Genomic DNA, 22,369 nt, shown 5'->3' with positions numbered 1-22,369 from the left:
TAGAGACAGCTGCAAGAGTGACTAAGTCCCTGTTCATATCACCTGAACTTATAAAACATCCACACCTTTGGGCTGACTGGTTTGGACTGAAGCTCACACAGAAGATAAGCACAATCACTATAATCAGAGTGGATAATGAGGTCTTCAAGGGTTGGCTCATTTCCCATTTTCTCAGAATTGAATTCAACTCAGACTTCATGAATATATTCAGGTTTTGTTGTACCTTCTTCTTTTTTTAACAGAAAAACACATTACCGTAAGCAAATTCCTCAAGAAACAAAGGCTTTGACAGTATTAGTATTTAAAAGTTAGCCCAGAAAACATTCTGCTATAGATAAGAAGCAGTTCTTCTTAGTTACGTCACAAGGTTTTTTTGACTTCTATGCTAAATTGTGTTTATCTGGTTGAAAAGTAAACAGTATTTTTCCCCTTCTACAACCAATCTTAGACATTAACCTTAGGTCTAAATGCAGAGTTGTTTTAGCTAGCAGTAGGATGCATTAAAAAAAGACACCATAAGTCACTGTGTCTCGAACACAGGACTTGTTGATTACTGTCCAACCACTTTTAGCAAAACAGAAAACTGTACTAGATCTGTACAAACAACTGATCATCAGTGCTGCTTTATTTTGGTCAGAAAGGAACCAGTAGTGTAGGAGAATGAAGGTCTGTTTGGAAATTATAATTTATGCTGAACATTTAACAATGTACTTTTTGATCATGATTTAATTGCCCTGAAATAGGGACAGAACATGAACATTAATTCGTTACACATCATGCTTTTCTCCTTCTACTTCTCTTTCTAAACTTTCTATGGAACAGCTTTGAAAGCGAAGCTTGTCTTCTCTACAAAGTTAATCAATTTGAAGGCAGATCAATTTTTAAAAAATGGTTATCCTTGGTCTAAAAATTGCTAGAAGCTGAGAATTTGTTTCTAACTGCTCAGGTGAAGAATGAAGCGTTTACCTTGACAGACCACATTCCTGGCTGCGGGTCCTTGATGTTGACTACTTTGGCCGAGTTGGGAATGTGCAAAAGCTCAGTCAGGCCGTCAGTCTTCCCCAAGAGTTTTCCTGAAAGTCAAACAAATATACAGATGCAATTATTTACTTATTCAGCAACTTTTATGTCACAAAGTTTTACAACTTTATACCACATGATTGTAAGTTCAACATTAAAATGTGACATTAAAGAAGAACATTTTAAATTCCATGATGTGTTGTAAACATTAGTCAAGACACTGTAAGTAAAAGAACATGTGTAGAGTATATGTTTCCCAGATGTGGAAATTCCAAACTCAAACTCTTTTGCTGTGTAGGACTTCAGTTTTAGCAATTAATTCCTTAGTCAGTGCAAATTATTCCTTTTAGCAATCTAATGTCATCTCTTCCATCGAACTGTTAACTGAAATTTGCCATAAAAGCAAAAGTCTCTTGATGTAATTTTTAAAGAAAACGTGTGAAGATCCCTGGAGTCCAGATAATGTGGTTTCCCTCTGCTAAAACAAAAAATAAAAAAAATTAGGCCTTGACTTGATCATTCTTTTTGTCAAATTTAAGCTAGACTCTTAGCTACCTTATCTACTGTATCTCTCGCACTGGCAAAAAAAGTACCTCTTCTGGTATGTACCTCTGCTCAACTGAACTATTTCTATGTAAGCTTGAAATCCTTCAAGACAGTATTAAATTTCTCTTTGGGATCAATAAAGTATTCTTGAGCTGAATTTAATGTATACACATGTTTTGGTTTGTTGGAGGCATCACGATGCAACTCTCCAGGGGTCTAACTGTTCTGTCTGACATGTAACAGTTGTTTTTGCATCAGCATCAAGGACTTTATGCAGCACCCTGTTGAACACCTTTGGGCGTACCACCTGGCTACATCCTAGAGCCTCTTCCTTTCTCCTTCTAGATGCTGCCATCATTTTCCAGAAACATAAAATTGAATTCAGTTATTATGAAGATGACTATTGGATTTATTTCCCACCGAAGAGTTTCGCTGACTGCTCTGCTCTGGCCAGATTCCTGCAGACTGACTGTTTGACAAAAGGAGAATTTTCAGAAACTTAATGATATCTAGAAGAAAATCATGTTTTTTTAAAGCCAGTAGCACCAGCTGTATTCCCTGTATCAAGCTTTCCTCTTTGAACTTTTCTTCTTTTCTTCCTTTACGTCTATACTACTTTTTCATACTTCTTTCTGGAATTACTCTTCCATTTTTTGGAAACAATAGGAACAAAATCCTACTGCTGAATTTATACCTGACATAAGCATGAGGGTGAATTTTGCTAAATTACTGGCTTCTAGTGTAGTTCAAGTTAATTTTAAAATAATCTCTTTTCCTAAGGCTAATAGAAGAGTGTTATAAATCTAATCTTTAACAGTGCTCATCAAAAAATAAGCAGAATTCAGTCACCATGTCAGCAGAGTGAAAATCTTACCCTGGGGAGTTTTTATTTCAATATCAGGTGCTGGGCCGCTGAGAGCCACCGTAACTTCTTTTAGGCTGGGATCAAAGGGCATTTGCCAGGTGTTGCTGACCTGACTGAAATGATCAGTGGAGAGCAGGTTGACCTTTGAGGACTGCACAGCCTCCTCTACCCATTTAAGAACCTGTTATGCAAAGGAAAAATGTTAAAAGTGTTGATAAAAGGTCGACTACTTGTGCTTACTAGAAGATGCAAAAAAATTTAATTACTGACATAACACTACTAAGCATAACTTAAGTTTAAAAGAAAACCTTTTAAGAGCATAAATTAATTAAGTAACATGTCAGCTATGACACATAAGCATTTTCTTGGAAACATGAAACTCTTTATCAGACAGATTTTTGCATTCCGCACATGCCATGCCCATATTTCCTCCACATCCCGAATCCCCAGAGGCTATTCTGACCATGTGATGTGTGAAAGCATCTGGCCTTCCACATTTACTGACACTTCAGGTAAAGATGTGTATGAAAAATGGTAACACATTTTTAAAAAATATTAGCACAATATGGGGTAACGGCTTGTCTTTTCAAGGTTCAATTTAAAGACGACTATAAGTGATACATATTGGGGTCCCCAAATCTAAAACTAATTCCCACTAGGAATTCGCAATATGGCATAAAATTCATATCATGTAGCATGTAACATCCATGATTCTGGCAAATGAATTAGTTCCCATGTTTCGCAGGGGGAACAGAGTATTTCAGGCAGGTGAAATATTTAGTTAACCCCATGTAACTTTGGCAAATAAAGAACAAATGTTTCCAGATCCACACAATTTGTCGTCCATGAAGACAGGAATAAACACAAGGAATTTTTGAAATAATAATTAGTTTCTATATTGTTTACATAGCTCAAATTAAGATCAAAGCTGATCTCTAGGCACTTTACAAATAAAGATCCATAAAGAAAGTTTTTTTTTTACTATTAAGAGTAAATTGTCTGAATGTTCTCTGTGGATCTAAAGGCCTTACTTCCTTTGTATAAATTCCTCTCCAAAAGTAATAAAACTGCAGAACATTTAAATTTCATGCACTGGCTCTTTTCACAATCCAAGAATGTTGATTTACATTTTGGAGAGGCTGAAAAGAGCAGTGGTATGCATCAATCAGTACATTTTTTCCCTCCACATTAGATCTAGAGTCCCCACCGGGACATGGGTTGTAAAAACTGTCTGAAGTCATTTAATTTCTAAAACTTAAGAGGAAAAAACACTTTTCTGTGGTTAAATCAAGTCTAAAATCAAATGCTTCACTCACATTTAATATGCAGGTTGATAACAGTGCAGGGCCATACAGTAATTATCCTCTTACCTCATTAACCTGTTTCTTGTCTAGGTGGAAAACTTGCCCAGAACTTGTAGAGGCAATCTCCTCATACACTTTGTAACCAACATGATTCCTATCATCACAATCACCCGTCAGCACAAACACCACCTTGAAAAAAAAAAGTGGAACAATTAAAATAAAGTTTCTTTGATTCTGAACTTAAAGAAATTTCCGATTCACTAAATTATCTCCAAACCTGTGACTGTTTCTGTTGAATGAGTTGCAGGACTTCATGAGTCAGTTTGTAATCTTTAGAACGGGCATCCGTGAAAACATAAATAAATGATCCTGGCAAAGAGATCTCCAAAGCGATCTTTATAGCACCGATGCTCATTTCTGGGCAGTCACCACCTCCCTGTAAGAGAAAAAAAAGTTGTACTGTGTGCTTGTGGGTATTTATTGCCCATTTGAAGTCAATAAGTTATTTTCTTGTACAACAGTATTGTGCATCATTGTACTTCTTACTCGCACAAAGCTTGATGTATGTCTGCTTAATGTTTTCTGTTTGTTTGAATGTATTTAAAAGAGCATTGTTATGTTCTGTTTCTATATCCTTTCTTCCAAGACAAATTTCTCCCATGAGAGACAAATAAATGTCTTATAATTTCCTCAGTCTGTTTTAGGAAACTAAAAGAAATACTACCTACCAAAGTAAGATTTCTTCTGTTATTTCTTATGTCAACTGGTGCAAGGGTATCAGAACCAAAACAAACAGAAATGCAAATGTTGCAAACAGCCAAAATATGATACACCTTCAGCCTGAGACAAGTGAACTCCATTTTCTTCCATTTGACAACTTTCTCTTTTCAGTGTACCTCAACATGTTCTCAACATTAAGCCTTATAGCAAGGCCACAATGTTATTTTCACATACAGTTCTGCCTTTTTTCTGAAACAAAAACCCTTTTTGTAACATTTTCAAGCAAAAGGAAGGAGTGTGAATGTTAGGAGGGGAGGGTAAGAATTACAGACTGAAGAATAAAGCTGTGACAGAAAAAGGGATTGCTTTCATGGTGCACTCGATCTTTGGCAAGTTCTTTGCCGAAGTCTTTCATCAAAGGCTATTCAGGGTTTATCTGCCTTTGTTTAACATATTTAATTCGAAGCTTTTATTCTTTCCTTAATTTATCCATAATACTTGTCAAACAAACACATTTTGGCATTGACTGATATATGTCCAGCTGTTGAATGGTGTTGTTTAGGCATTTATTTGTCTTCCAGCTGGAATGCTACAAAGTTCCTTTTTAATACCAAGCTTAACAATACTCTGGTATGCAATTACCAACTTGTCAGGCTTACACTTTCTTTCAAGCTTTGTTTTAGGCCTCCAGGTCAAAATAACTAAGTTCTGCAACAGCTCACAGATCTTCCAGCCCTGACGTCTGGTATGATGACTACAACCTTCTGAATTTTTATGTTATGAAGTCCAGATGACCTGGGCATCCAGGCTGCAGCTGCTGTTTCCTTGACAGATGCAAGTGTCTGAACCCACCTGAACGTACAACTCTCTAAGTTCATGCTGGAACTTCTTTGGGTCTGTTGTGATTGTTACAGGTCCAATCTCTGCAAGAAAACACAAATCAATGGGATTAGTAATAACATCTCTATTTTACATATGCTACTGTTTATAGTCGCTTTTGGTTCTCAGATGTTTTATTGGCTGATGGGCAGTAAAGATCTCTGCCGAGTCAAACTAGGTGACTGCAGCAGCTGCACTTAAGAACGAGACTGATGATTGTTTGCAAAAAACAGCAGACGCACACAGAGCGGTTCTGCACATGCAAGCATATTGAAACACTGGGAAACAAGGGGTTCCTTGTTGAAAATGGGGCAATTACAGAGAATCCCTGACTGTTGAGGAAGGATGCAGTTTTAAAACAGCCTGCAAGATGTTGGTTGACGTACTGCTAAGATTTTTTGCCATTTTCTTTATCCTCTGATCATCTTTTCAAAGAAGAACTTACCACATTAATTTATAGGCAACATAAATAGCAAGGAGTCTGTTGGCACTCCAGTTTTATAACATGTATTATTTATTCTTAAAAAGCACTCATATGGTGTAATAAAGAAAAAGGAGAAAATTGCATTTGCTCCCAATAATTCAACTACTGACACTGCTGTGAAGCCTTGAGGAGCTTTTATGGTGATCAAAGACATTTTTAAAAACCAGTAGGGAAATTAACCTGGCTGCTAGTTAAACTTTTCAGAGATGGAAAAATTGACACCTCTTCCTTTAGGGAGAGGTTCCCATGGCTGTCGTAACAATTCTTTAGACTGTTTTGGCTTGACGCCTCAAACCACAGCCACTCTTTTGAGCACCGCCAGTGTGGAAAACCCGGTAAAAACCCATGACCTCGAAACAGCATGAGCTGAAATAAATCTGTTTAAAACTCTCCCTAGGTAATAAATCCTGACTCTGACATATAAAGACAATTGAAGTTTGATTTTTATGGTGTGTTTGCCTACATTCTTTGGTGATAGGGATCATTATGAGCTTTCCCAATAACACCACACCAAACAACTAGACATATTTGCAAATGTGAAGTTCTTTCAGCATTCATCAAATGCTCTGTAGTAAGGGGATACCTCAGACATAGAATTACAACTAGCCAAATAAACAGGATTTGATTCTCAAAAAAAGAAAAATTACTGCAAAATGCAGGTCAAAAAGTTAGATTTTGGTCTTATCAACCAGAGCAAATTCTTCAACACATTTCAGAGGTGATGACCTGTTGACCAAATTGATGCATCCTTTAACACCAGGCAAAATAAATATGTTCAATAACTTCTACAGCTCTGTCAATCAGAGTAAGAGATGTTTTATTCAGAAAGTGCTTGGGTGCTTCTGTTTGTGCTCCTCCAGCTTTTAAGGAGCAGAGTCTGGTAAGCCAGTGTGTTGGTTGTTACTGGTGCCTTCACATCGGTAATAAATATGAATTTGGAATAAAATCTTCCAGACATGGAAAGGTTGACAAGGACAAAAGGTTTAAACTCACTGCCCTACATGGATATTGGCAAATTTATGCAGACTTTTTGATAAATTTTTTCAATGCATGCTTTTTCTTAGAGCTCCATAAGAGCCAGGTTTGTGGATTGCTCAGTTAAACATTATCCTGTCAACAGGATATCCTGAGCTGTATCCACATGGCGTCCTCTCTGACTGTTTTCCTTGCCTTCTGAAGAAAGTTGGTTGCCCTGTATTTTATTTAAAAATAAGTTAAGTTCAAATATATACCCTTCTTATTTTCAAAGAACATTGAAAAGTAGTTTTTGTTTTCACTTTATTCCTACCACCTTCTATTAAATAATATCTAAATAAAATACATAAAAAATGTTAATTGTAACAGGACTAAATGTGGAAAATTTCAATTTGGTTTAATTCAAAAATATTTTATTTACCCAAAAGGAAAATTAAATGTTGTCATAACTCATCCCAGTATCTTCAAACAGTGGTTGTACATGGTGATGCTGTGCAGAGGAAAGATCTCCATCAGCAGGCAGTCTTGCAAAAAATCTGAAAAGGCCTGTAGATGGTTTCTGGTTGCTGTATACATAACTATTGAGCTTCTAATATGCTAACAGCTCAATATCCAAGCATCAAAGATTATATTCCAAAGTATAATTTCCTGGATGACACAATCTGTTGTTGTCAAACACTCCTAATTCAAATAATTTTCTTTTGTCGCTCCTGTTTAAATGTCTGTCTGGGAGAATGTTTAGAAAGTAACTGGATTTGGGGATGTGATCCTTCCTCACTGGGATTAATGGAAGAGATGATTTGAACTTTCTCTCTCTACTCTTTGATTTTGCAAGGAAACCTCCTTTCAAGTGCTCAGGTAATATTTGAGATTTTGAGATGCAAGTCAGCAAGGTCTCAGATGTAAAAACAATATATTGTTACCACTGTTATGAATCATAAAGTTAAAAAGGAAGATTAAAAATCCTTCCCATTGAACAGCATCCAAAACCACAGCAAATAATTATACAAATATGAAACCAATTATAAGCAAAAGTTTACAAAAAGAAGAAATCAGAGTTAACTTCCCAAAGCTACTCCAACACACAATCATGAGCAGTGCCATTCTAGAATCTCATATCAATTCTAGAAATTTATATCAAGGGATATGATTTCTTCTGCAAGGCACGGCAGAACTTTCCAGGTTGTATAAATGATATGTCTATAAGATTAAATCAACACCAAAAACATTTTAATTTGGTAAGTTAAGTGCCCAAAGGTGGTCTCTTAAATAAAAGGATAAATGTCCTCACCGAGTTATGACGGTCAGGCAAATGAATTAAACATGAAAGAATGTCTGAAAAAACAACAAAAGAAAGAAAGTGATTACCGCAAACTAAACGAAATCAAGTCCTCCATTACATCCGTTTTCTTAATCTGGTTGTAGAGCTAGTTGTTGACACAATAGAAAACGAGATAAACAGTCGAAATCAGCCTCACTATCACGAAGGCATTTGGAAGTATTTATTTGTAATCTCTGCATGTAAAGCATTCATCTACAAAACACATGCACGCCTAAACACAAAAAGAACATCTAATGAGTTCAGGCAACTTTCCAGCGGCAAACTGAGTTTCACTTCCTCCTACATTCAGGCTTGAAGTGATTTCAATTAGTCGAACATTTACCGTGCAGCAGGCACAACATCAGCAGGAAGGAAAGCAAATCATAAGAACATCGCATCCTATTTAAACCTTAGATCAAAAAAGGTTTTAGCAAAAATGAATAGGTTCTAATAAATAATGGAGATGCTGAGAAAACATCTGGTGACCAGAATCAGATGATTCTAACACTTGGCAGAGTTTGATCTGTGATCATCTGTTGAGAAATGAAAAGTCTGAGCTTTTCTTTGATCAGTGAACACACCGCATCTAAGCCCTCACAGATTGTGTTGATGTCATCATTCAGTGTGGAGGAAGACAGGTCCAGTTATTTTTAGAATAATTAAGGTGCTTAAAAGTGGAGTTTTAGGAAGTACAAAAACTCTACCAAAGTATTTTCTGCAAAGATTCGTAATGCTTATTCAGGGTGCTACCTCTGAGACGGGTCGGACTTCAGCAAACACCAGGGAGATAAACATATTACAGCAAAGTTGTTCTTGAAGCTTCAACTCTGTGCGTCAATGCAGGTGCACGATTAGAAATTGCTGCCAGCCATAGTCACAAAAAACAAATACACCTTCAGTAATCAGTTGGTAGAAATTAACCGATTACATCCTTGTTATTATTGTGTCATTTTACTATGTCATATATTTGACATTTAATGTGGAAACTCAGATATCAGCAAATCACTATGATTGCCTGCTTGTGTGAAGTTGTTTGATGTGCTGAAACAACAACCAACATAAAATGGGAAAGTACAGAATACAAAATCTAACAGGAATGTTGGCACAGCTAAATTAATTAGCTTTTTCTTTTGCTCACTAAAAGTTCCAATCAATACTCTTAAGATTTTGTCACTTTAGGTGCTCCCTTAAGGTCTGAGGCCCTTTGTGAATAACGTAAGAATAACTTACTTGGGTAAAATTATAAGAAAATTATTTAAATTCCAAAACCTTTCCTAAGATGATGCCACTAGTAGATAGTAGCTATTATAACCATTTCCTACTGGTTTAAGCAACAAAACAAATCAAAAAGGTTTTACAAATATATTCTCTGTTTTAAAAATCCAACAGCATACCTCAATTTTTACCAATTGGCTCTTGGAATATGCTTGTTTCTTGGAACATGGTTTGGGATTTCTAATAACATTCAATTTTAAATTAATTCAGCAAATGTAAGATAAAATATGAGTAAAAGTACAATAATAAATCTTAAGTGTCCAAACTGCTATAGGACTTGCATGCAAAAGTGGCTTTAAAGATACAAGCCTTCTGCCAGTCTGCTGACGCAGTGTAAATTTTGCCAGAAAGAGATTGTCTATCATCTTGACAGCTCTGGAGTGTAATAATTTAACAACCCCCACAGAGAAAACACATGTGAAACAGCACATGAAGCCACTAGTTTGGACAAGCCACTAGCAGGCCAAGTGTAAAGCAATAAACACATTACACAGAATCCAACATGTTCTGAGAAATATGATGTATCTTAGGGCAAGTAGGACCAGAAGCAAAGTTACTCAATTGTAGAAAAAATAAAAATAAAAAATTCAGAGATCTAATGTTGAAATCACATTCACATACAAATAGTATTTATTTCTCTTACAGGACACACCAACATCTATCAACAAGAGACAAGAAAGAGAATTAAAAGTTACAGTATGTCAAAAATTAAGAATAATCTGGGAATTATGAATCTTGTGAATTTTTATTAAATATATATATATATATTATTATATAGTTGCTTTCTCAACTTGTTTTGTTTTTAAACAGAGGTCTGATCCCTAAGAAAAACATAGTTTAATGTAGACAGATTTACTGGATCGCCAATGTCTAAATCTGCCCTTTTCACTTTCCCAAGCAGGAAATTGCGATGCTGTAAAAACATAAATGCCAGCATTATTAAAAATGCGCATGTGCCATTTTAAATGGTATAGTTCGGTGGATAGGAAGTGGTTAGTCTGTTGGGATAATAATCTCTATTTAGTTTGAATTAAGTCTAATTATGTTTGCTGTTTATGGTGACTCAACCATATTCCTGTTGCTATGAAGCAATAACTACATTTGGAACTTAATCAGCTTCCAAAGAACTCTGTTCTCTTTAATTTATGTGCTGTAAACTGTAATTTCTAGGTCACTTTAGTCATAAGGCATATTATTTTGCATTGTTCAACTTTTCTGAGATGTGCTTCTGTTTCTTCCACCATCTTCTCTGTTTTCTTATTTTCTTTTATTTGCCATTTGCTTTGAACCTACAAATTCTTATGCTGCATAACTTTGCTAACCATCATCCAATAACTACGGTAACCTCAAAGCAACAGAGCTGTCAATATGCTTTATTTCAAACCAGCACAAACAGAAATTGTGATGGAAACTTCTAATCACAAAGAAATGGACCACCAAGCATTTAATCTCTGCTGGGTTGGCCTTCTCTTTTAGAAAGTTGGATGTGTTGGGGGACAAAAGGTCACCCACCATACATACCTAATAATGGCATGATTCAATTGATCAAGATCAGTCCTCCACAACAAGTAAAGCAAGATGCAACTCACTCACTAACCACACAAGAGCATCTAATACTTCCCACATGTGAGATCTGTTGGAGGGTCTGTTGCAAAGACAGATGACATCACGGAGACCCCCTACGGTGCTTTAAGAGGATAAATAAGTGGTGCTGACTTTAACAATTTACTTTTTATCATGTTACAAACATTTGCAGTGTATTGACACGATACTATGTAGAACTACCTTTTGCACATGTGTACCAGCTTTATACCTAGAAGGACAATTTTTGCTCAATTTTCTTAATATCCTTGTTCCTGCTAAAGAAAACTTAATACTGCCACAGCCATGTAACATCATTATAACAGTGTTAGTTTGGCCAAAAAACTTCAATTTTTGTAACATGGCCCAAACAACTTCTTATGGATTACTTTCAACTATAGCTTGCTTGCCACTCTGGCTAGACTTTTTCCATTTGAGGTTGATGGACTGAACAACGTTTAGGAAGTCGTCTTGGGATATTGATTTATAACCAAACTTGCATTGTTATATATATATAAATAAATATATATATATACGTATATATATATATATGGGATGCATTTGGCTGTTAATGCTCGCCAGCTTTATGTGCTACATTTTGGTGAGGGGTCAATCAGTTTCAACTTAAACACTGAGTTTTCTGGCTATTACTGACTCACTGGCACTTGCTCTCTGTAGTTACTTTGAATCGCAGGCTGCATTTGGCTAAGCATGTGGGAAATTACGGACTTTCACCAAAGAAGCAAATCAACGATAGAGTTTCATAACATTTCTTCATCTTTGTAGTTAAATGAAATTTTACGCTCTGTCTAAACAGAAACCACAAGAGAAGAACACAGTAATTAAACAACTTAAAGCTCAAAATAAAAGAGCAGCATTTGGTAAGACGTGCAGGGTTCAATTACAACTTCAAAGAACAGCGTTTATATTTGTGCTGTATATCTGCATACAGCAAAAAAGTTAAATTCAAAAGATCAGAAAGCATGTATTACACCCCGGATTTGAGCTATACATATGTGGTTTAAGGTACAGAAGTTTACTACAGACATTCTCTTTTGCTCAAAGCAACAAAGCAATTTTATGTATAATGAAAGACAACTTTGTACTCTAAAGATGTTACCATCTATGTGAATTGGCACTTCAATACACCAAGATTAAGGCATTTTTCTTGTGGAAGAACAGAAGGTAGACACTGAAATATTCTATTGCAAGAAAATGTAAATGTATTTATGGACTTTTTCATCTTATATAAAAATAAGTACTTTCTAAATGCATTTTGCCAAGTGTAAAGGGTAGTTGAAGGAGGCTTAAGGTGTTTATGGTTTATTTTGAGAAATGTGGCTTGGCTTCTTAAGGTCAAGTGAAAAGATATATTAATGCTGCGGCATTTTGGGATCTTTTGGGCAGTTATTTTTGCTGACTTTGCAGATGCACTTTGGAAATGCCCCATCAATTCCAACATCACTGAACACCAGTGGACCAGACACGGTCCATGTCTTCAACTCCACCATTTGAGAACTAATATCCTTCATTGATTAACTGCATTGCAACTGCAGAATTTGATGACGGGGGGAGGAGTTAATTCCAACAATTTTATTTTGGTGTGTTGAAGTAGGGTTGCGTCTAAACATTGCAGGACAGAAACTCTCAAAATCAGGGGCTGGAGGCCTCTGCCATGAGTGACGGTGCTTAAGGCCTGAGCTCAACCTGATAAAATAACTTTCTGGTGAATTAGAGTGGAGACTGTTAGCGGTCATCCATCATCAGTGTCTGACCGCACAGATCTGCTTTTGGATGAATGGTCAAAAATCCACACAAGCACACTCCTAAATCCTGTGGAAAGTCTTTCCGATAGAGCTGAAGCCGTCGTACCTAGTGTAGGTACAAGATTTTCTTCGACAGATGTTTTATAGCAGTACAGGCCAGAGAGCACTGACAGTATGACCTTTGGTCCTGCAGCTTGTAATTCAGTTGCCTGGTTCACACACAATTTCAGAACCAGTGAAACTCTGGAACTGCTGTATCAATCAACTGTATGTCAGTTTTGATGAATGAGACACCAGCTGTGATGCCTGTTTAAAAACTCAGTGGTTAATATTATTTGCTAACAGTTTTCCATTGTCGCCCCTAAGCTTATTTATTTAGTCTGGGTACACACAAATAGGAAATGATGCTTAGGCATAAAACATGTTTCATTTACAGCTGTAAACGTGTGGTCCTGCTGGTACAGCCTCATTAACCTTTTACAAGGATGTAATGTCTTTGCTTCAGCAAAAAAAGGTCTCATAAAACAGGCCAAACTTAACAGAGTCAGAAATAATGTGTTTTACTAGATTGGTGAGGAATAACACATAGTTACCACAAATTTCATACATTATCACCTTATAAAGCCATCTTTTTACATGATCTAAATAAGAACAGAGAGAAACCCATCTACAGTGCCTTACAAAAACAAATGATCCCCTTTGATGCTTTTGTGTTTTGTTAAAACCACAAAATTGTTTGTATTTTATAGGGATTTTATGTAATATGCCAATACAAAGTGGGACATGATGTTGACAGAAGATAACTCCTTGTTTTCAGATATTATCTGAAAACAAAGATATCTAAATCTGAAAAGTGTGGAATGCAATTGTCTTCAGCCTGTCTGAGTAAAACATCAATATTTAATATAATACGGTAATAAATACAGTTATAATTTTATGGCATTTTCTTATCTAAACAAGACCAACACACTGAATTTGTTCATTGAAAATGATAGAGATTTTTTATTAGCACTCAAACAATGCTCCACTATATCTCCTTTCATTTATGCTAGCATAATTTGTTAAAACTCACAGCTGTGAGGTACACAGATACATTTAAAGCATAATATTCACTGATCTGTGAATCTCTATTAGCATTTACAATTCTACAGTTAAATTGAAATTAATGTCCTTAATTTGTATTAATATTTCTTTTTACATTTACGTTTGTTCTTATGTACTCTACTTGCTTAATGAAATATATATATTTTTTATAAATACTTAAGATTTCAGCTGTTTTTTCACAATATTTCTGTTTAGCGTTTCTTTAATGATATATACTTTGTTGATTTTGGAGCTGGATTTAAAATTTTAGAATAGGGCAAAAAGGACCATAAAGTACAAAATCTAGCTGTCTGTTTTACTTAAGAAATGACAAAAAATTATCCCTTGTACTCTGCTTCGCAAGAAAATGGTATTATTTGTAATTCACAAAACAAACCCTCACAAAACACACCTTCTCTTGGAAAGCCATCACAGCTGATAAAATGTGCTAATCAATTCTGATTTTCAACATCTTGGTAAATTTGGACAGGGTATGAGAGCAAAAAGTTCAATTTCAAAGTATTTTAAGGGCTAACATAACTATATAAAGGATGTTTGAGTACCATAAACATTGTTTGAACAGCAGTTTAATATATCATGCTTTTCCACACATACACACCTTTTTAAGGAATGTGCATGTGTGAAAGCACATGTGATGGACAGATATTTATTACACTATGTGCATTTGTTTTCTCCACGATGCAAATCAGCAGTCAAACTGCTCAAAATGAACATATGTTTCAACTCGAGTATGCAAGCGGGCCTTGCACAGAGAAACCAGCCTTAGGAGTCACAGCCAGAATGATGTCATGCAATACCAAATCATGTGAATGCTTAGCGTTGGAGTCAGGCCTAAAAGGATGTAAAGCGAATGAGTTCCATATGAGTCAATAAAAGTGTGATGTAAAGCAGTAAAATTAATGAGTTAAAAAAAAAGAACTTTAGGAAAATGTTTCATTAATAATTGCGTCTAGACACAGCTCAAAATTCTGGGTTTAGGAGAAGCTCTGGCTGATGCTTTCAAAAGTAGTTTATTATGCAACATCTGAAACAGTTGGTACTATTAAAACAATATAGACAAAATTATTTCTCATGATCTAACATTAAATCAGACTAAACTTTTTCAGTTTCAGGTCAGTGGAGAATGTTTTTGTTATTTTCTTCAAATCCAGAAGTTTGCATATATTTGTTTAGCAAACTTAAATCAAACATTTTCAGTATCTTTCCACAATCTTTTTGTTTTGATGGAAATCTAGGCCATTCTCGCTGACAGAATGAGGCCGTCACATTTTCAGCTTTGTACACAAATTTTCTGAGTGACTGATATCTTTCTATAATTCAGATATCTGTTGCCCACGTTGAATTTGTTGGGTTTATAACTATTTTAACCGTATGATTAAAATCCATTTGTATTACTCAATTGTACTCAAGTCTTAACTTCCTGGCAGACATCTTCAGATGTCATTTCAACATTTCCACACAATGTTCTTTCCTCACGCTGCTATCCAACACCAGTCCCTCCTGAAAAAATGCAGAACTGTGGTTTTCAGATTATTTATAAAAAGATTTGAAAAGACTGAATCATTTTCCTTCCACTTCACAATTATGTACCAATGGTAAAGATTTATGTCTTCATTCTACATTTCCCAATGAAAAGAGAAACAAATTTGGAGAAAAATAGTAAAAACAGTCGATATAGGCCAGATGGTGGCTTCAGAAGAAAGCTGATGGTCCTGCTTGGACTAATGGAACCTCTTAACTTTAGGCTCAGTCAAAAGGAAAACATGTGGAGTGTCTGAAGGGAACAAACCTCACATGGTGTATTTTAAAAACCCTCTTATCCGCATCAGTTATTTTAAATGGATTCAATTTATCAGTGTAATTCCATCCATAACATCCACCCATTTTCTGTATACCCTTGTATACAGAAACCTTGGGAGGGCTGCTGGTGCCTTTCTCCGGATAACGTTCCGGGCGAGAGGCGGGGTTCACCCTGCACAGGTCGCCAGTCTGTCGCAGGGTTCAGTGTAATTCCAAATGCATTTAAAGTACCAGGCTCAAAATTGCACACACCTTTAACTGAGTGCATCAGTTCCTACATCTGTTTTCAGTTATTTGAGTTATTCAAACAAAGTCAATGTTTACTTATATCACCTTGAATAACAATATAGGGTCATAAAAGAGCATATATAAAACTACAAAAACCAGCACTGTTACTCACATTACACTTTTTTTTTTTTCTTCTCCAAAATCTCCTCCTCTCTCTCTTTTGGCATTCCTACCTAATGGCATCATTACTGACTCTGTCCAGCTAAATGCAGGCTCCTTGTAATCTCACACGGGCGGAGTGTTTAAGACAAAAAATGAAAAGCTCTCGACAGAAGGAAACAAAGAAAAACACGGGACTCGTAGGAAAAGACGCTGAAAACCAACAAAGGAGGCTTTGAGATGAGAGGCTTTGATCTTCCAGAGAAGGTAGAAACTATTCTGCCTTCCCTTCTCATCACTCCTCAGCCGTCTCCCTCTTACTAATCACAACTGGCAGGAAAACGTCAGACAGGCAGGCTTTCAACTGAGAGGAACCAGTTTCTACAGCACACAGCTGAAACAAACCAGGAATCTTCATAAAATGCATCCAAACAATTGATGAAATGCTTGATTTAATTTAGAAAAATGTAACGTTTTGATTTGAGCTGATTTTCTTCAGCTGGTTTTCAAATTTACACAGCTTCTTTTTCTACACTTCTGTCCAGTCAAGAAAAAAGAACATTTACATGGCTCTAAATGCAATAATGAAAAAGAAAAGAGAAAATATAAGTACAAATGTGTTTCACTAGTTGATCTTCTACTTGATTCTCTCTCAAAGGCTTAACAAATAAAAACCTGAAAATGTTCAACACATTTTTATTTTCTCTTATCCCTGTAAATAAAAACCAATTACCTCCAAAAGTCACCTAATTAGTACATGTGTTTGATTTAATTTAAGTATGAATACAACTGTTCTGTGAAGCAGCAGTTTCAGATTTTGCCACTGTGCTTCATAACTGCTAACTAAAAAAAAAACAACAGCGTGGAGGACAAACTGTGGATAAAACAGGAAAAGTCACGTCACCAGTTTGGCAGCATTTCAGATATTTAAAACAAAAACTAAATCAATAATAATTGATAGTGTGATTAATTTTTCAGCTGTACAGTCTAGTCCTATTTGTATTAAATATACTTTTCATTAAGTTGCATTCCTGCATTAATTTTTTTATTGATCTGATATACTGTTCTAATCTTAAATGTTTTCATTAGCTGTAACTGAAATAAAGTCTTTAAGACAGTCTGTAGTTAATCTATAAAATGTGTTTCAATGAAATAAATGCACGTGTCAATATAACATTATTTTTTGACTATGATCAAGCACACAATGCAAGTTTTGCAAACCATGTATCATGTTTGCACGTCATAGCTGAGAGTTTGGTAAACATATCTCAATACTATAATTGTGTGCATTTATGAGGTGACGAAATTGAACAAAAATGATTTTGAAAGGCACTATGAATAAATTTCTTTCCACTAGAACATGACTGCATTTACTGTATGTGAGTAAAATGGCTTGAGAAGGAATCCTACTTCTTTCCTCTTTTTTTGTTTTCTCCCTGCAGGATGGAGTTTCGGGGGGAGACTTCCTGGTTATCTTCCCATACAGGCCTGACCCCAATATCCAGGCATCCTCCTCACACTTTTGCTTCATACACAGACTCTCTTAGAAACTTGCAAAAGGATAGACTTTAGAAGAACACACAGTGTTGTGTTTACCGAGTCAGATTGCAATACAAATAAAAAGACTTCTGATGTAAAAGCAGCCAGATCAAACACGAGGGGCTGTGTTATCGCACTGGGCTGAATAAAACGGAAAGAAAATGGATCTGTGTCATAAATGTCCCAATGAAAACAAAACAGAGGAGGGGGCAGAAGGGAAGGCAGAGATCCGGGGTCAAAACAACATTTGGAAAAATGTTCAGCTACCCCTGCTCGCAGTGTGTTGTGCTAATCATTCCTCTACTCCCTGAGGGGTTTCACTCTGACATCCTCGTAAACATCTTCAGAAGCAAACGAATGTCACTTGCCGGTGAAGGACAAACACACAGCTGTAAAGTCTGTAAAAAGGAGACGACATGGAAGCTCAAACTCAGACTGTTGTAACTGTGAGAAGACAATCTCAGAATTTACTTCATCAGACAGGAAGAATTGTGTGAAAACTTAAACTTAGTCCAAGACGAAAGTTTTGTTTTTCCATTTCTGTTGATACGTCAAAGCATTGCAGTTCTTATATCACATCCTAATAAATTCCACACTCAAAAAATGCATAATGAATTGGATATTTATTACATTTGTGTATAAAAGAACAGATTTATGCCTTGTATTATGTGGTTATTTTTTTAAGATGAATGCTCACAGAACAGAGAAATAAGGATATGTGCTTCAGAAAAATGTTGAAAACCAGCAGAGAAGCAACATCTGGATGAGGAATTTGTGTTCACCACACAAATCATCTGTCTATTAATTTCTTTTCTTTTCCTTCAGGTCTCCTGGTTCAGGTATTTTCATATTAACCTGCTCACAGTATTTGACATAAAAATGTTCAGGCTGTGGGAGCAAACTTACAACAAGAGCCATTAACATTTATGGAAATGATGCTGCAATACATTGTCAAAATATGGCATGAGATGTTTTATCTATCAAGGCAATTCTTATTTTGAGCGTTGAATGTGTCTTTTTTTTACATTTAAGCTAAAAAGCATCCAAACCTGCAAAAATAATCAGATTCATTCAGAGTTGTCCGCTCACCTCTTCCTTTAAGTGTTCCCTAGAAAAGTGTCAAATTTAAAAATTTTTATTATTAAAATGTTGTTGTTCCTGTGTGTTTTTCCTAAGCACTTTGAAAATAATTGCAATCAATCTCATGAAACATCTCTTAAACACAGAATTTGTTGCAGTGAATGGCCTTACGTGACTATTTGCCAGTTCTGACCTGCAGCGTGACATTGGTGTTAAATGAACCGATGATATATTGTCTAGACATTACTGCTGAGAATGAGAGAGCACTTAGAAGGTGATGACAATCGTCAAGCCGTTACAAAACTAAGAGCCTCTCAGTCACCCCTGACGGAATGCTAATGAAAGAGACCGTCAGCCCAAACATCTGCACAGAGACTAAGTCCAACAGTTCCTGCTAGGGAGGAGGTGAGGATCATTCAGAGGGCGGAGTGTGAGTAAACTATCACATCTTCCACCTTTCCAATTGCTTTTGTTTGGACTACAAACACTCTCAAAATATTCAAGGTCCAACACATTTTATATTGCAAAATTTCATTTTTTTTCAGACTCAATTTCCATGTTATTCCAGCAGTTTTTAAATTTTAAGACATTTGTTCATAAAGTTGTTCCCAGTTGAGGTTTAGAATCTGTGTGGTCCACAAATATGAAAACATTTTGCTGACGTTCCAGTTCATCAGTGTGGAATTACAGCATACGGACAAACTTAGATCGGCTTCTAAAATCTAGAATGGGTCATAGTTTATTTTGCAATTACTGAGAAAGGGGCTGGCTTGTGATATCTATAGTTTTGTTTATGGACCTTCCAAACCCATAAAATAAGAGTATAGGTTGCAGGATGTTTTATGATCTTCTGATTATATAATCAGAAACCATTACAACAGCAAAAACCTGATTTATTTTTTCCTAATCACCATTCCAAACTTCAAAATATCACATAGAAGCAGCTTTCAGTTTTTAAAGTCAAGGTAAATGAGCAGAAAACTTTAGCTGTTGATTTTTCTTTCATATTCAAAATAATAATTAAAACTTATTTATTCTAATGTTCCACAACTAAGCGTTCCCTCACAAAGTATATGACTGACATAATTGTGGGAGGAATCCTTGACCAAACTCATCAGAAATTTGGGGGTGGAAGGGCGTTTAGGAATCTTCAGTGTAAAACATTCATCCAAGAAAGTCTATGTGCAAAAATAAAAAAAGTGAAATTTTTTACACTAACTTACTTGAAAAATTATCTGAACAAGTTTTATATTTTTCCAGTCTGTTCAAAACTGCACATGGACCCTTGTTTTAACAGAAAACGCAGAACTGTGAAAAATTGCACAAATAAAATTAAAGATTTTTTTTTTTTAATGCATGCATTCCTTTCTTTTGATCTGTATTACCTGGGTCATGAAAGGGCACCAGAGCGAAGTTATACAGCGGTCTCTTCGGTCGGCTCAGGGATGTTTCTAAAATCTTAGAAGCTCCCTCGATGACCTGAACCAGGTCGTCGTACATGGAGCCGGTCACATCGAAAACGAACGCCAGGGTGGATGCTCCCTCCGGGATGTCCTCATTCTTGGCCAGGGTGCCTGAGTCCTGCGCGGCTGAAAAGGCCACTGACAATAAAATTAAGAGCCACATAAGTTCAAAAGTCCAAGAATCCTTCTCTGGCAGAGTTTTTGTACAGTTGGTTTTCGCCAGTATGACCCTCAGGGCGAGTGTCGACATAAAGGCAGAGACATCAGAGCGGTTTATGAAGTGCAGAGTGAGCCAAAGTGGAACACGGGACTCTTTTAGTGCGCCTCTGTGGTTTCTGCAGCTCCTCAGAGATCTATGAGCTGCACTCCCGGTCCCAGCGGCTCTGGCACTGTCCCTCACAGAAATGCAGAGTCAGGACCCTTCATCTGCTCTGACATACAAAGACCACCTCTAAGCTGGCCACACAATCTCCGAAGCGCAAAGCCTGTCCCATTGGACAAGAAGAGGTTTCGCGAGACATCCTGCGTGCATTTTGTTTATTACAAAATATCTGCCTACTGATATAGCTCACTTTAAAAATATTAACGCATTATGTCGTTTTTTATATATAAAATTACTCCACTCGGGTTTTTTTTTTTTTAAACTCTTTCTTATTAATCCATTTAGGTTGTTGTGTATTCTCTATTGTTTTCTGTCACTAGATGCAACGTTTAAGAAAAAATAAATAGTTGGTTGGATTTTAGATATTGAAAAATCCACAAGTTGAAGAGCAACAAGTCGAAAACAGATGTGTGAAGACTCCGAGATTTTCTTGTCTGTGCTCAAGTCTGCATTTCCATCTAGTGGCAATATGCTGATATCGCATCTAAATTCAAAACAAAAATTCGATTTAATGGAATATTCTACAAATGCGTTTTGAAAAAACAATTCTATAGAAATATGTTTCGTGAAAACAAATTGTTCTTTTATTTTTTAGCTACTTAGAACACTTGAGCAAAAAAATGCAAGTGTGATAACTGTAGGGAAAACTTTTGTGTCACTGCTTTGTGTTTTAAAAACAACAACAACAACAAAACAGTCAAACAATCATCAAAAAGTAGATTTTTCTTTCGTTAAAGAAAATTTGAGCAATTTGTCCCTTTTATTACAGCATTAAAAAGTCCTGGGTCTATAATTTACATATGGTTTTTATGGACTAACTACATGTAGAAATGCAAGCCAACTTGCTTTTTTTCCAGTTCTAGATGTAAGACTAATGGTGAATGCGTGAAGGAACATGCCTCAAAACTGAAAGTTGCACCTTCCTCATTGGAAAAAAATTAGAGATGTGAAAATATCTATGTAGCACGAGAGGCTTTTATCCGATACTTTCAGTTTCTGTGTGACCGCTTTGTTGTGCCCTGCCAATATTTTTATTCAAAGAACTTGACTGTTGTGTCAAACACAAACATTCCAAAAGAAAACATGTCAGTGGGTTTTTTTTCACAACACTGGCTCTCAGATTAGTTATTCCAGAGCTGAAGAACTAGAAACTAAATGCAACCTCCACATCTTTATTTCTAGAGCTGAAGACACTAAGTAAAGAGATCTCTAATGACCTTAAGGGTCTTTATGGTTCATACTTGACAAAACCCACTCAGGAATGTAATACATTTTGGCCAAAGACCATCCGGTACCATACAGACCAATTCAAAAAGTTCAAATGATATCCTTTCATAAACAGAGAACCAATGCATTGAGTTAAGATCTGGAGTGAAATGATCAACAGGCAGCAGCATTTAGGTAAATAGAAGTTATTGTTGCAGAGTATAACAAAACAATTACAAATAAATTACTTCAAATAAAGATGTACAATAAGTTTTCTGTTATTGTACAAGACTTTTTTTTGTCTAAAAGTATTATTATTATTATTTTGCCTAAAACCTCTTTTGGAACAAAAAAGTTGGTGGTTTTTTTGTTGTTGTAGTTGTTGCCAAAGTTGCAAACAATGACTTGGCCCATTATTTTTAGGAAGGTTTCCTAAGGCCTAAACAGGTCTGATGTGGCTGTGACTTATTCTAATCATTAATGTAGCCTTTTTAGAAGGAACTTCCTTTACAACTAGCTTTATCTACAGTAAATAATTTTTCCTCCAGTTTTAGCTGCACCACTACATTGAGATGTATTATTTTGTCCCAACTAATAGAGTTTAACTAAAAGTGAAAGTATTCAATAAAAAGGCAGAAGCATGTTTATGGATGTTACATAGAATGCCCATGG

At 35.9% G+C, this 22,369-nt stretch overlaps 1 protein-coding gene across 1 annotated transcript in view; it reads right to left on the bottom strand.

The window, feature by feature from the left end:
* Window positions 1-20,559, bottom strand: part of hmcn1 (hemicentin 1) — an 83,358-nt gene extending 62,799 nt beyond the window's left edge. Inside the window, 6 exon segments of the mRNA XM_032571892.1 lie at window positions 967-1,073; window positions 2,441-2,612; window positions 3,802-3,924; window positions 4,013-4,171; window positions 5,308-5,378; window positions 20,032-20,559. Coding sequence (XP_032427783.1) covers window positions 967-1,073; window positions 2,441-2,612; window positions 3,802-3,924; window positions 4,013-4,171; window positions 5,308-5,378; window positions 20,032-20,359 — 960 coding nt within the window. The 5' untranslated portion in view covers window positions 20,360-20,559.
* Between the last annotated feature and the right edge of the window lie 1,810 nt (window positions 20,560-22,369).

The sequence above is a fragment of the Xiphophorus hellerii genome, chromosome 9 (genome assembly GCF_003331165.1).
Source record: "Xiphophorus hellerii strain 12219 chromosome 9, Xiphophorus_hellerii-4.1, whole genome shotgun sequence".
Lineage (NCBI taxonomy): Eukaryota > Metazoa > Chordata > Actinopteri > Cyprinodontiformes > Poeciliidae > Xiphophorus > Xiphophorus hellerii.
Note: the sequence above shows the minus strand (reverse complement) of the source record. Positions and strands in the feature narration are given on the sequence as shown.